This window comes from Capra hircus, chromosome 4, assembly GCF_001704415.2.
Source record: "Capra hircus breed San Clemente chromosome 4, ASM170441v1, whole genome shotgun sequence".
NCBI classification, from domain to species: Eukaryota; Metazoa; Chordata; class Mammalia; order Artiodactyla; family Bovidae; genus Capra; species Capra hircus.
Window position 1 is genome coordinate 31,064,505 of NC_030811.1, and position 12,396 is coordinate 31,076,900.

At 36.0% G+C, this 12,396-nt stretch overlaps 1 protein-coding gene across 6 annotated transcripts in view; it reads left to right on the forward strand.

The window, feature by feature from the left end:
- Positions 1 to 11,294, forward strand: part of POT1 (protection of telomeres 1) — a 98,694-nt gene extending 87,400 nt beyond the window's left edge. For all 6 annotated transcript variants that reach the window (XM_005679414.3, XM_013963440.2, XM_013963439.2 and 3 more), the window contains 4 exons: positions 3,746 to 3,834; positions 6,201 to 6,292; positions 7,824 to 7,929; positions 9,791 to 11,294. In XM_005679414.3, coding sequence (XP_005679471.1) covers positions 3,746 to 3,834; positions 6,201 to 6,292; positions 7,824 to 7,929; positions 9,791 to 9,903 — 400 coding nt within the window. In that variant the 3' untranslated portion in view covers positions 9,904 to 11,294. The remainder of the gene's footprint in view (positions 1 to 3,745; positions 3,835 to 6,200; positions 6,293 to 7,823; positions 7,930 to 9,790) is intronic.

Here is a 12,396-nt window from a genome sequence, read left to right on the forward strand (position 1 = left end):
AGGCAGTGTAGATAACATCTGTGTTTCCACCTGATCAAACAGTCAAAGGGTTCTGCTTTGTGAAACCTTGGGTTATAGAATATTTTCTGCTTTATTGGAAAATACCAGATTGTTTTTCCAATAATTATGGTCCAGTCGTGCAGTGTGCGTGCTAAGTTGTTTCAGTTGTATCTGACCATTTGTGACTCTATGGGCTATAGCCTTCCAGATTCCTCTGTCTATGGAATTCTCCAGGCAAGAGTACTGGAGTGGATTGCCATATGGTTGAATCAGCAATGTGTAAAAATTTGTTTACCTCGGATTCTCTTTGACACTTAGCTCTTGGTATTAGTCCAACTTATGATTTTGTTAGACTGATGAGCATCGAGTAGTATCTGCTGTTTTTGTGAGTTTAAATATTTCTCATGTTTATTGGCTGTTCAGGTTTTCTCTTCTGTGAATTCCATATACACATTTTTCACTTGTTTTTCCTATTGAATTATTGGTCTCTGTTTTGGTTCTTGTGTGTGTTTGTGCCATGTGTTTGACTCTGTGACCCCCATGGACTGTAGCCTGCCAGGCTCCTCTGTCCATAGGGATTCTCCAGGTAAGAATACTAGAGTAGGTTGCCATGCCCTCCTCCAGGGGATCTTCCCAATCCAGGGATCGAACCCATGTCTCCCACATTGCAGGCGGATTCTGTACTGTCTGAGCCATCAGGGAAGTCCTGTGTGTGTTTAGCCGATTGTAATAATTCTACAAAGAGATGTAGAAAGAATTTTTGTAAGCTTTTATATGCAGTTACATGCATCTCATCAAACTTCTAGTCCGCCCTATACTTTTTTAACTCTATGGTTCTTTTTATTTTGTAGATTTTTCCAATATTAATATAGTCATATTTACCAAAATGTTTGACAAGACCTTAAAGTTTTTATAAAACTTTACTTAGATTTCTGATTATGATACTTTTTTAATAAACTGAAACTATTGCTTCAGTTTTTTAGCAGTTGCACATCTTTTAAGAATTTGTCCTTGAACCTATTTTAGTAATGAAAGTTTTCTAGAATAGTATTCTATTTGTTTTTCAGGTTTAAATTTATTGACATAAAATTATTCATAGTGCTTAAGTCTTCTTTTTATCTCTTCTTGAATTCACTTCATATTATTTGCAACTTTTTAACCCTTGGCCTTTTTTGCCAAAGCAACTAGCTTTTGTTTTTGTTGATGGTCTGGATTTTGTTTATTATTCTTCTTTACTTCTTTCCTTTACTTTCTGCCATTCATGTAATGTTTTAAATTGAATGTTTGCCTCACTTAATTCACTGTTTTTTAGTATACGTTTAAATATTTATATTGAATTCTGTAATTTTCCCCTGAGAAAGTAGCCATAACTTTAACCAAAGGTTTGATAGATACTCTTTTTCTTGTCATTTCTAAATGTTTCACAATTTCCATTATTATTTCTTTGGCCCATGAATTATTTCACTCTGTATTTAAAATTTTTCACACACTCATTTTATGTGCTGCATTCTTATTTATATTTTAGTTAATTACTTTTTAACCAAATAGCTTGATGTATTCCATAATGATCCATCTTTGCTTTATCAAGGTATATGTTTGTTCATAATTTGTACATAGTACATAGATTTTTAAAAGAATGTGTATTTTCTAATAGTTGTGTTTAATGTTTAATAGTGTTTAGTTATGTCCATTAGACAAGCTTATTAATTGTATTCAAACCTTCTTTCCTTTGTGATTTTAACTATATAGTACCTTCTTAGAGGCTGTGGTTAATGTCCTCTGTGATTGTGGGTTTGTGACCTTTTATTCTGTCAGTGTGTACTTTATATGTTTTGAGTCTGTTTTGTTTGTTCATTCAGGTTCAGCATTTCATCTTCTTGAATTCAGTGTGCTATATATCCTTATGTAATAACTTCATCTATTATCATGATTTTTTGCTGTAATGTTTTTTTTTTCATACTCATAACTGTATCAGCTTTTTTGGTTGGTAATTGCATGGTGTATCTTATTCTCATCCCATTGCTTTTATATTTCTTTGTTGTTATATTTTAGTAGGTCTCATAAATAAATACCAATAGATTTTAGTTGTTTTTTTGTAGATGATTTTAAAATAAGTTAATTACTAAAACATCTAGATTTTATTTCTACATTATATTTCATGTTGTTTTACACTTGGTGATGGTGGTGGTGGTTTAGTTGCTAAGTTGTGTCCAACTCTTGCGACTCCATAGACTGTAGCCCACCAGGCTCCTCTGTCCATGAGATTCTCCTGGCAAGAATGCTGGAGTGGGTTGCTGTTTCCTTCTCCACGCTTACCATAATATTGTTGTTTCCCGTCTCACCCTTTTTTGTTATTACTTTATTTTTTTTCTCCAGTCATCTGTTGGATTAATTTATAAAAATGTTCTTATTTTTCTCCTTTTTCCTCTTTCATTACTTTGGAAGTAGTGAATTCTCTAATTTGTGCTTGTTACTCTTTAATTTTTAATTTGTATAGTTACTTTATCAATCTCTAAAGTTTAGTATTACAGCCATTTTTGAAGGTAATTCACCCAGTTAGCTTTTTCTGTTAAAGAAGACGCTTTGGGGTATTTGAAGAGTGGAAGGAGATAATATTTAATGTAGTTACCCTCTGTTCCTCCCTAGAATGCAAATGAAAAGTATTCTGCATGAACCTTTTAAATGTTAATTTTGTTTTTATCCAAGTTTATTTTCTTATCAACACCTCCTAAATATTAATATATATAATAAAAAGTCAATTCAGTTCAGTTCAGTTCAGTCGCTCAGTCATATCCAACTCTTTGTGACCCCATGAATTGCAATATGCCAGGCCTCCCTGTCCATCACCAGCTCCTAGAGTTCACTCAAACTTATGTCCATCGAGTTGGTGATGCCATTCAGCCATCTCAGCCTCTGTTGTCCCCTTCTCCTGTCCCCAATCCCTCCCAGCATCAGGGTTTATCTATAAGTTTATATATAAGTAAAGTAAAATATCTGTACTAGATAATGTACAATGTAAGTGTATTATGTGATTTTAGATTGATTTATATTACAAAGAATAAATATAGTATTGTACATGCATGCTCAGTTGCTCAGTCTTGTCCATCTCTGCAACTCCATGGACTGTAGCCCATCAAGCTCCTCTGTCCATTGAATTATCCTGGCAAGAATACTGGAGTGGGTTAGCATTTCCTCCAGAAGATCTTCCTAGCCCAGGGATTGAACCCACATCTCCTTTGACAGGCAGATTCTTTACCGCTCTGCCACCTAGGAAACCCCTAACTAGCATTAAGCATCATAAATTATGATTCTCTAAATATGTCCTAGTACTAACTTCTTTAGTTAGAGTAACTTTCTCCTATTGGCTATATTTATAAATTTAAGGTCTTGGGTATTACATATTGTTCTCAGAGCCATAAATCAGAAGAGTCTTTAGAGTTTTTCACTTTATCAAATAAGGAAATTAGCCAAATTAATTAACAGCCTGCACCTGGAACCTTTCTCATTGTCAGCTTAGCAATGTATATTCTGACTGTACTCTCTTTTTGGATTGCTTCTATTGTAAGAAGTTTATTTTTTTAATAATTGTTTGTAATATGCACATTAAAATACAGAAATTGCAGTGCTCTTTTGTTTAATAATATACTTTTTAAATTGTGCATGCTTGCACAGCAAAGATTTATAATAATTAAATGAGTTATAATAATTACTTATAATAAATTATTTTTTCTTTTATTGATTTCAGATGTAAACACTGCTCTAATTTGAGACCAATAAAAAATCTAAATTCCCTGGTTAATAAAACATCGTGGATTCCTTCTTCTGTGGCAGAAGGTTAGATAAATTTCTGTGTCCTATAATTGTAGCTGTCTTTGTATAGGATAGTCTCACTCATAATATTTCAGTATTTGTGGATATTTTAAAATCAGAGCAAAGGTTATGCTAAAGTTTAGTTTTTCTTAAGCAGAACCATTCACAGTGATCATAATAAAAATTTAAATATTTAAAAAACCTGAAAATGTACTTTTAAGAATCTGCCAGTATTTTTCACTTACTACATTTTAATTTTCAGTAATTTAGTATTAATCATAAATACAACTTGTGAAAAATCTCTGCAGTTTATGGTATCTTGGGTTTGAAAAGAATTTTAGAGCTAGCTATTACAACTTTTTACCTAGTACAAGTCTTTACTGGAATAATAAGAGTCTTTTTATATCACATCGTTAACTGTGGTCATCCAGCCTTGGCTTAAAACTACCCAGCGACTGGGGACCCATTTACATTGCTAAGTCACTTCAGTCATGTATGACTCTGAGCGACCCCACGGACAGCAGCCCACCAGGCTCCTCTGTCCACGGGATTTACACTGTAAGGTAACAAATCTCTTACCTTTTAGATGCAGTACTTAACAGTGGGGCAAAACCTGCTTACCTGCAATTTCAACATGGGCCACATTCTGTCTACTATTAACAGAATTAGAGTCCATGTGTTCCCTCATATAAAATCAGTAGACTGCATTTGAAGGTAATCTGTCAAGTATTCATTAAGTCCTTATTTCTCCAAGCAGGTGCCCACACTTCCTTTGGTACTTTCCCATGTTTCTTATTGCTTTATTTCTCCTCTTCAATAAGCATTCCATTTTACCGATCTTCTTCTCAAAGTTTGGTACTCAAAGCTAGAAACCGGGCTGCAGATGTTGGCCAATTTGGAATATGGAGAAAACCTTTATTCCCTAAAATTGGACAGTGCTCCTGCTTGCCTGAAAATTTTACTGTGTAGATATTGGTTTATATTCTTGGTTTTGTTTTCTTTCTCTTTTAATCTAGCTATATGATACCACTAATTCATATTTTGTTTGTGGTCCAGTTAAAGTCCAGGTTAACTTTTGCATGAGTTTCTTGCTGTGTGCTTCAAGCTTGGTCTTGTCATCCTGTACTTAACGTAGTTCTTTGTTTGCTTATCGGTCCCTTAGAGTAGGTTTTATGTTCATCCTTCTTGGTTTTAGCCCACAGTCTATTGGGGACTTTCGAATCCTTAAAATCAGTTCCTCTATATTAACGATTTCTCTCATGTCTCTATGCCCTAATTTATTTTTCTTACTTGCCCCCTTTATTAGTCATATTTGAATATGAATTCCACAGACGGAAGACAATATTCCATTATATAAGCATTTTGAATGTCTTTGATTTATAGACACAAAGTAAGATACTCATCTTAACCTATACATTTTCATATGATTTAGTATCACTTTAATTTCTTCCTTTTTCCTCACCTTAACCAAATTATGAAATCTCAGATTCTGGCATCATTCAGCCAGATGCTATCTTTTAAAAAATAAGTGATCTCTGTGCTTAAAATCCAAAGGATAGAGACAGGTTACAAAATCCTAACCATTGAACTGTATGCTGTTTGTTGTAAGAACATTCTGGCACTTAAATTTTCTCTTTCATAAGCTAACATGCATTGAATTGCCTTTCTTGAATTCACTTTTATATTTTCTGTGAAGAGCGACTCATTTTAAAGATAATGCTATATCAACATTTAGTTTTTTAAAAAGGTACTGGGACTTCTCTGATGGTCCATTGGTTAAGAATCCACCTGCCAATACGAGGACATGGGTTCCATCCCTCGTCTGGGAAGATCCCACATGCCGCAGAGCAGCTAAGCCCTTGCTCCCCAATTACTGAGCCCACACTCTAGAGCCTGTGCTCCGCAACAGGAGAAGCCACCACGTGAGAAGCCCCTGCGGTACAATGGAGAGTACCCCCTGCTTGCCACTCACAACTGGAAAAGCCCTCATGCAGCAAGGAAGACCCAGTGCAGCCAAAACATAAGTTTTTGAAAATAAAATTAACAAAAAAAGATACTGTTGCTCTTGAGTCATTGTCTCTATATAGGTGTAGTGTGATATTCTAAACTTACCCTTCTGAAATGAGCTTAACATATTAGTATTAGGGAACAAAAAGGAATGCCTTTTTCAATTTTTTTTTTTTTTGGTCTCTTGAATTATTTTAGTAAACAAGATTAACAGGAACATAATATCGCAAAACAACTTTTTTCTTCACTTTTAGTAAAAGGCATAGTGGGACTTCTTGGTAGTCCATTGGTTGTGAGACTCCATGCTCTTACTGGAGGGAGCACAGTGTGGTCAAAGAAAAAAGACATAGATTCATATGGTTTCAACTTTTTTCCTCCATTAGCGCTGGGCATTGTTCCCCTCCGACAAGTGTTTGTGATGACATTTACTCTTGACGATGGAACGGGAGTATTGGAAGCTTACCTCATGGATTCTGTAAGTAACAGAGGTTGTGAAGATATTTCTAAAATAGTACTTTTTTGAATTTTAATACATTTATTCACACCTACCTTATTACTGAGAACATTTAAGGCAACTCAGAAAAATAAATAAAACACAAGCACATAAATCTTAAATTATGTATGTATTTACTCTCTTGATTTGACACTATAGTCTTAATATGTGAATAGTGAGAAATTGAAAAAGAAGAATTTAAGGAAAGACTCCTCCATACCATGCCAAAGTTACACTCCAAGAACAGAAGGCAGAGGCGTGGACATACCCTCAGGCAATATCTATTAGCGTTTCACTGGGCTTTTTAAGTCTCCAACATTTCATATTAGAAAGAATGAAATTACTTTTATGGGAAGATCCTTTGAATTATGTGAAGCTTGGTAGCTAGCCACAAGACCACCTTCATTTCTAACAGTTTCAAGTTGAGGGGTTCCCGAGACCAAGACCCTTACTTCTGACACCAATAGAAAGTACAGATGTCTCCACGACCACTGTTTTACTAGAAAGACTCACAGAACTTACTGTGTGCCATTATGCTCACTGTTAACAATTTATTATGGCTAAAGGGTATAGGTTAAAATCATCAAGGGAAGAGGTGCATAAATGAATCCAGGAAAGTTTCAAACATGGAGCTTCCATTTGTTCTCTTCCTGTGGAGTCGTGGACAGTGTTTCTTTCCTGGTAATGATGTGTAGCAGTACACATGAGGTGTTGCCAACCAGGGAACTGGAGCTGTAGTATCCAGTTTTTATTGGAGCTTCATCAGGTAGTCATTATTGGCTGCCCATGTGACTTATCTCAGTCTTCAGCCCCTCCAATGGTCAAGTTAAAACCACATACTCCAAACTCTCCACCCTAATCACAGTGTTAGAGTGACCCAAGTTCCCCAGGCAAATGCAGACACGCCTGTGAGGCATGATGTCCCAAGGTTTTAGAGATTACCTCTCAGAAACTGAGGGCAAAGGCCAGTAAGGTTAAATTTTTTACTACACACATTGGGAAAAAAATCTGGGATAAAGAGGACAGCTTTTCTTCTGCCTAAGCAGTTTATCCATTTATTAAATATTTAATGAGCACCTGCACTATGCCAAGTGCTTTTCTTTGTGATAGGAATGTGGCAACGAGTGAAGCAAGCAAACTGCTTTCCCTCCTGGATCTTACAAATAGTAAAGGAGAAAAAGTTAAACAAATAAATATATAATATATATTATACTGTTTTAAACTTGGCACTTAGACATTGTAGGTGCTTAGTCTATGTGCTGTCAAGAGAGTAGTAAACTTCACTGTGCTCGGCTCATTACTTGTATATGTCAAGACAATTTAACTTGATTTTATATGTATCTCAAAGCTGTCTTTAATGAATTAGATTTTAGAGTTTAGCACTCTAGTTTATGAGTTCTACAGTATAAATAGGGTGAAATAGTATAGATGATTTTAATTAGATAATATTCAAATACTTTCACATTGATTATAATTTCTGATCATTTCCTTGTTTCTTCATGTTTTTCTTAAGGAAAATTTCTTCCAGATTCCAGCATCAGAAGTCTTAAACAATGATAATCTTCAGCACAGTATGGAAATGATCATGGATATGTTTTGTCCTCCTGGAGCAAAAATTGGTAGGCAGTAATATTTATTAATGCCATTCATTCTCTCTTGAAATAATAGGTAGCTTATGGCTAATCTCTGGACTTTTAGAGGTAAAAAAGTTTTAAAATCTGAATCCAAATAAATTTATAAAGTAGTGATTGATGAGACTGTATGACCTACCTACTGATGAAGACTGTAGCAGGGATAAGACAGGTATGAATCATAATTCCTGAAATGAAAAAAAGATTTTTTATATATTTTGAAATGTATCGGGGGAGGCCGTTTTGATCGCAAACACATTTGATAAGCTGCTTGTGCATACACAGTTGAAATTAAGCCAACAGGGATGAAATTTTGACAAACATTTCCTATAAAAAACTCACTTACCAGTTCACTGATAAATTGTTTATTCAATATTAACTAATTTCAGATTTTGTAAGTTTTTATTTTGCTAAATATTTTGCTAGCTTTTGTTGTTTTCTGTGTAATATTTGATTCATCAGCCAGTCTTCAAGTCAGATTGCCTTGATTACACCTACTTCTTTTGTGGCCATTATTTCTCTTTGCCTTAAATGTGCAGATCTAAATCATTTTAAGGCAATTTGACTTCTTCTAACAATTTTTCATCAGTAACAGATTTTACCAGCAGCAAATTTAGCTGTTGTCAGTTTAACTTTTATAGTTTGTCTCAAATCAGGTTTTATTTTCCCCTAGTCAGTCTTTGCATTTTATAACAATTCCAAAGAGAGAGTTTTTGTACATCCATAATGAAGTCTAACTTACATACTTTTATTTGATGTCAGGTTTCATTTTTATTGGCTGTTTGGATTCTTTTGGATAAATATTTGAAAATAAAACAGTCATATCAAGAAGCATAGATGTGATAGGCTTTTGATACATACCACCAGATGGCTTTTCAAGAGTATTTTCCATCTTCATGGTTCTACCAACAGTATGGGAGAAGCCTGTCTTGCTTGACCCTTGCCAATAGTTAGGATTATATTAAGTGTCTTTCAAATTCAAACTTGACGAAATATTACCAGACTGTTCTAGAAGCTATATATAGATTCACTGTGGTCATGACCAAAGCTTGGAAACGGCACCTGTGGCTGCCATATTGCCTGGACAGAGTACCTGGTACCTGACAGGGCTTTCAGCTAGACAGATGTAAAGGTGAGCTGGTTTTCTTCTCAGTCAACCAAGAAAAACAAAACAGGGTAGATCCGTAAGCACTCAGCAGAAAAACAAGAAAGAAAGGTCCCCAGCAGGGACTTCCCTGGTGGTCCAGTGGTTGAGAATCTGCCTTCCAGTGCAGGAGACAAGTGTTCAATCCCCGGCTCCGGAAGATCCCACGTGCCACGGGGCAGCTAAGCCTGTGTGCTTGGAACTGCTGAGCCTGCACTTCAGAGGCGCCTGTGGCTCAACTGCTGAAGCCCACGTGCTCTAGAGCCTGTGCTCTGCAACAGGAGAAGCCACCACAATGAGAAGCCCATGCACTGCAAAGAAGAGTAGCTCCCGCTCTCTGTGACTAGAGAAGAAAGCCCAAGTACAGCCAAGACCCAGCACAGCCAAAAAATAAAATTTAAAAAAAGTTGGGAATGACTTAGATTACTACCTATGATATCAAATATTTTGAAAACCCTACATTGTGACTTTTTCATGTTATTTGGGAAAAATTCAAATTAGTCAGAATTGCTGCAAAACAGTAACATGAAGCCACTGTGTATTTGAAAGAACAGATGATGTTAAATTTGGTGAGTGTATTTATTTACTTCTCAAGCTAAATTAAATATGTTAATTTTACTAGTTAAGTGTTACGCTTAGATACATATTTCAGAGTTATTTGTTTAGTTTTAATGATTCACTATCACTTCATTTTTTGATTTGTAGATGCATATCCATGGCTGGAATTCTTCATCAGGTCATATAATGTCACAAGTGGAAAGGAGCAGCAGATATGCTATCAGATTTTTGATACTACAATTGCAGATGATGTTATCTAATTTTGACATTCAGCTTAGAGCATATGAAATATTGTAATTTTAGAAAACATTACCATTTTCTATGAGATTGCTATAAAACACATGAAACATCTAATTCTATAGTTTATTTTCCATTTTAGCCAGTTTTTTTGTTTGTTTGTTTGTTTGTTTTGACCAATAGGCATTGTGTTATCTTAATGCCCTCTTGTAAGTTCAAAATGTTCCTATTGCTCAGAATCTCCAATATGATATCTGTGAGAGGTATAAAAGAGAGACATCAAATAAATAAGGACTGTGTTTTCACTTACTCTTGACTCTTCTCCTTTCAGAGAAGCTATTTTGCTACCTTGCCCTAACAGTTGGAGTAGGAAATGGCAACCCACTCCAGTATTCTTGCCTGCAAAATTCTGTGGACAAAGGAGCTTGGGGGACTGCAGTCCATGGGGTCACAAAGAGTTGGACCCAACTGAGCTGCTGAGCATGAGCACCCTAAAAATCCTCCCCCTGTTGGTTTTTCCATGTGTCACCCACTGATTTCTCTGCCATGCACCATCCCTGGTTGAACTGCTTTTTCTGAAGAAAAAACATCAGCATTACATCAGCCATGTGGATGATTTTAGCAAGCCTGTTGACTTAGGAAGTGTCCTCACCTTAAACCTTCAACTTTTACTGAATGCAAGGACTTGATTTGTTTCATTTTTGTGCAAAGGGATCTGCTTAAACAAGTACTCCTTGAAGAAGTGCTTTTCTGCGTGAGGTGCAGTGTGCTTGAAAGAGTGATTCGCTTTAAGTGAAAGTAGTGGAATTGCTTTCCTCAGGTGCTGACTTTGACCCGTTGAGGATAACTCTATTTTTTCAGACTCATGTGCTTTGATTGCTTGTTTCTCTAGATGATACTAGAAGTTATTCCATTTCTTCTCAATCTGATCAAGTGGTCAAATTTGCAGTGTTCGTGGTTTACTTGTATTAACCTTTTTGTTAGGATCTTATGTAAAATATACTTCTATTTCAGGTTGTACATTAAGAGAAAAATTAACTCAGTATGATAGTCTGCTTTTTACCTGATGATATTTGTTAAATTTAAAATCATGAGTATTCAGTTTTATACAAATACTTTTATATATTTTATATATGTAAAAATTTGTGTATGTTATTTGCTGACAACTGAGAGATACAGATCTGCCTAGTTCAGTATTAATAAAGAATAGATAAGTATATAATTTCAACTGTTTTTATTTATTTGCCCTATGTTGAGCTGAGGCATGATTGGAAGTGAAGAGTCAAAGCAAATGTATCAATATAACAAATATTTAGGACTGTCCATGCACCAAGTACCATACTAAGTAAGTACTTAATTTGTATTTTGGGCTTCTCTGATGGCTCAGATGGCAAAGAATCTGCCTGCAATGCAGAAGATCCAGGTTTGATCCCTGGGTCAGGAAGATCTCCCAGAGAAGGGAATGGCTGCTCACTTCAGTATTCTTGCCTGGAGAATGCCATGGACAGAGGAGCCTGTTGGGCTACAGTCATGGGGTCACAAAGAGTCAGACATGACTGAGTGACTGACATGTATTTTAGTTTCAGGCAACCCATTTTCCTGATAAGAAAACTGAGACTTGACAAGCTGACTTGCCTAAATGCATACAGTTCTTGTCAGTCAGCACTTGAATTCACACTGTCTCTGCTCAGAGGCTGCACTGCTAATAACCACCCCAGGATTCTGGAGCAAAAGCTAGCATGGGATTTTTCTGCAAGTGAGTTCTCCCTTAAATATCTGAAGTAACATTGGAGATAGGTTAAAAGAGGAGTCAGTGATGTGTTCTCTTATACTAACTAAAAGGTTTTTCACACACTATTGACAAAAAGGGATTGGATATCTGATTTCCTCTGTTCACAATAACTCTAAATTAGAGCTCCTAAATGCCCATCTCCCCCCCATCACCAAATTGTCAGCATGTTCGAGACAGTGAAGGAGACTGATGCTGCTGTTTGAAGCCTGAAAGAAAAACACCAATACAGTATACTAACACATATATATGGAATTTAGAAAGATGGCAATGACGACCCTGTATGCAAGACAGCAAAAAAGACACAGATGTGTATAACGGACTTTTGGACTCGGAGGGAGAGGGAGAGGGTGGGATGATTTGGGAGAATGGCATTGTAACATGTATACTATCATGTAAGAATCAAATCGCCAGTCTATGTCTGACGCAGGATACAGCATGCTTGGGGCTGGTGCATGGGGATGACCCAGAGAGATGTTATGGGGAGGGAGGTGGGAGGGGGGTTCATGTCTGGGAACGCATGTAAGAATTAAAGATTTTTAAATTTAAAAAAAAAATTTATTAAAAAAAAAGTTTGAATCAAACTCTTGATTCAAAACATTGGAGGGAAAAAGTGTTAAGAACCATGCAGTTGAGTCGGTATGTTTCAGTGTTGGTGGTACGCTAGGGAGACAAGAGTGAGAGAGGCATTTTCTCTTCCTTTTGGAAGCACTCAGTCTAGGGGAGT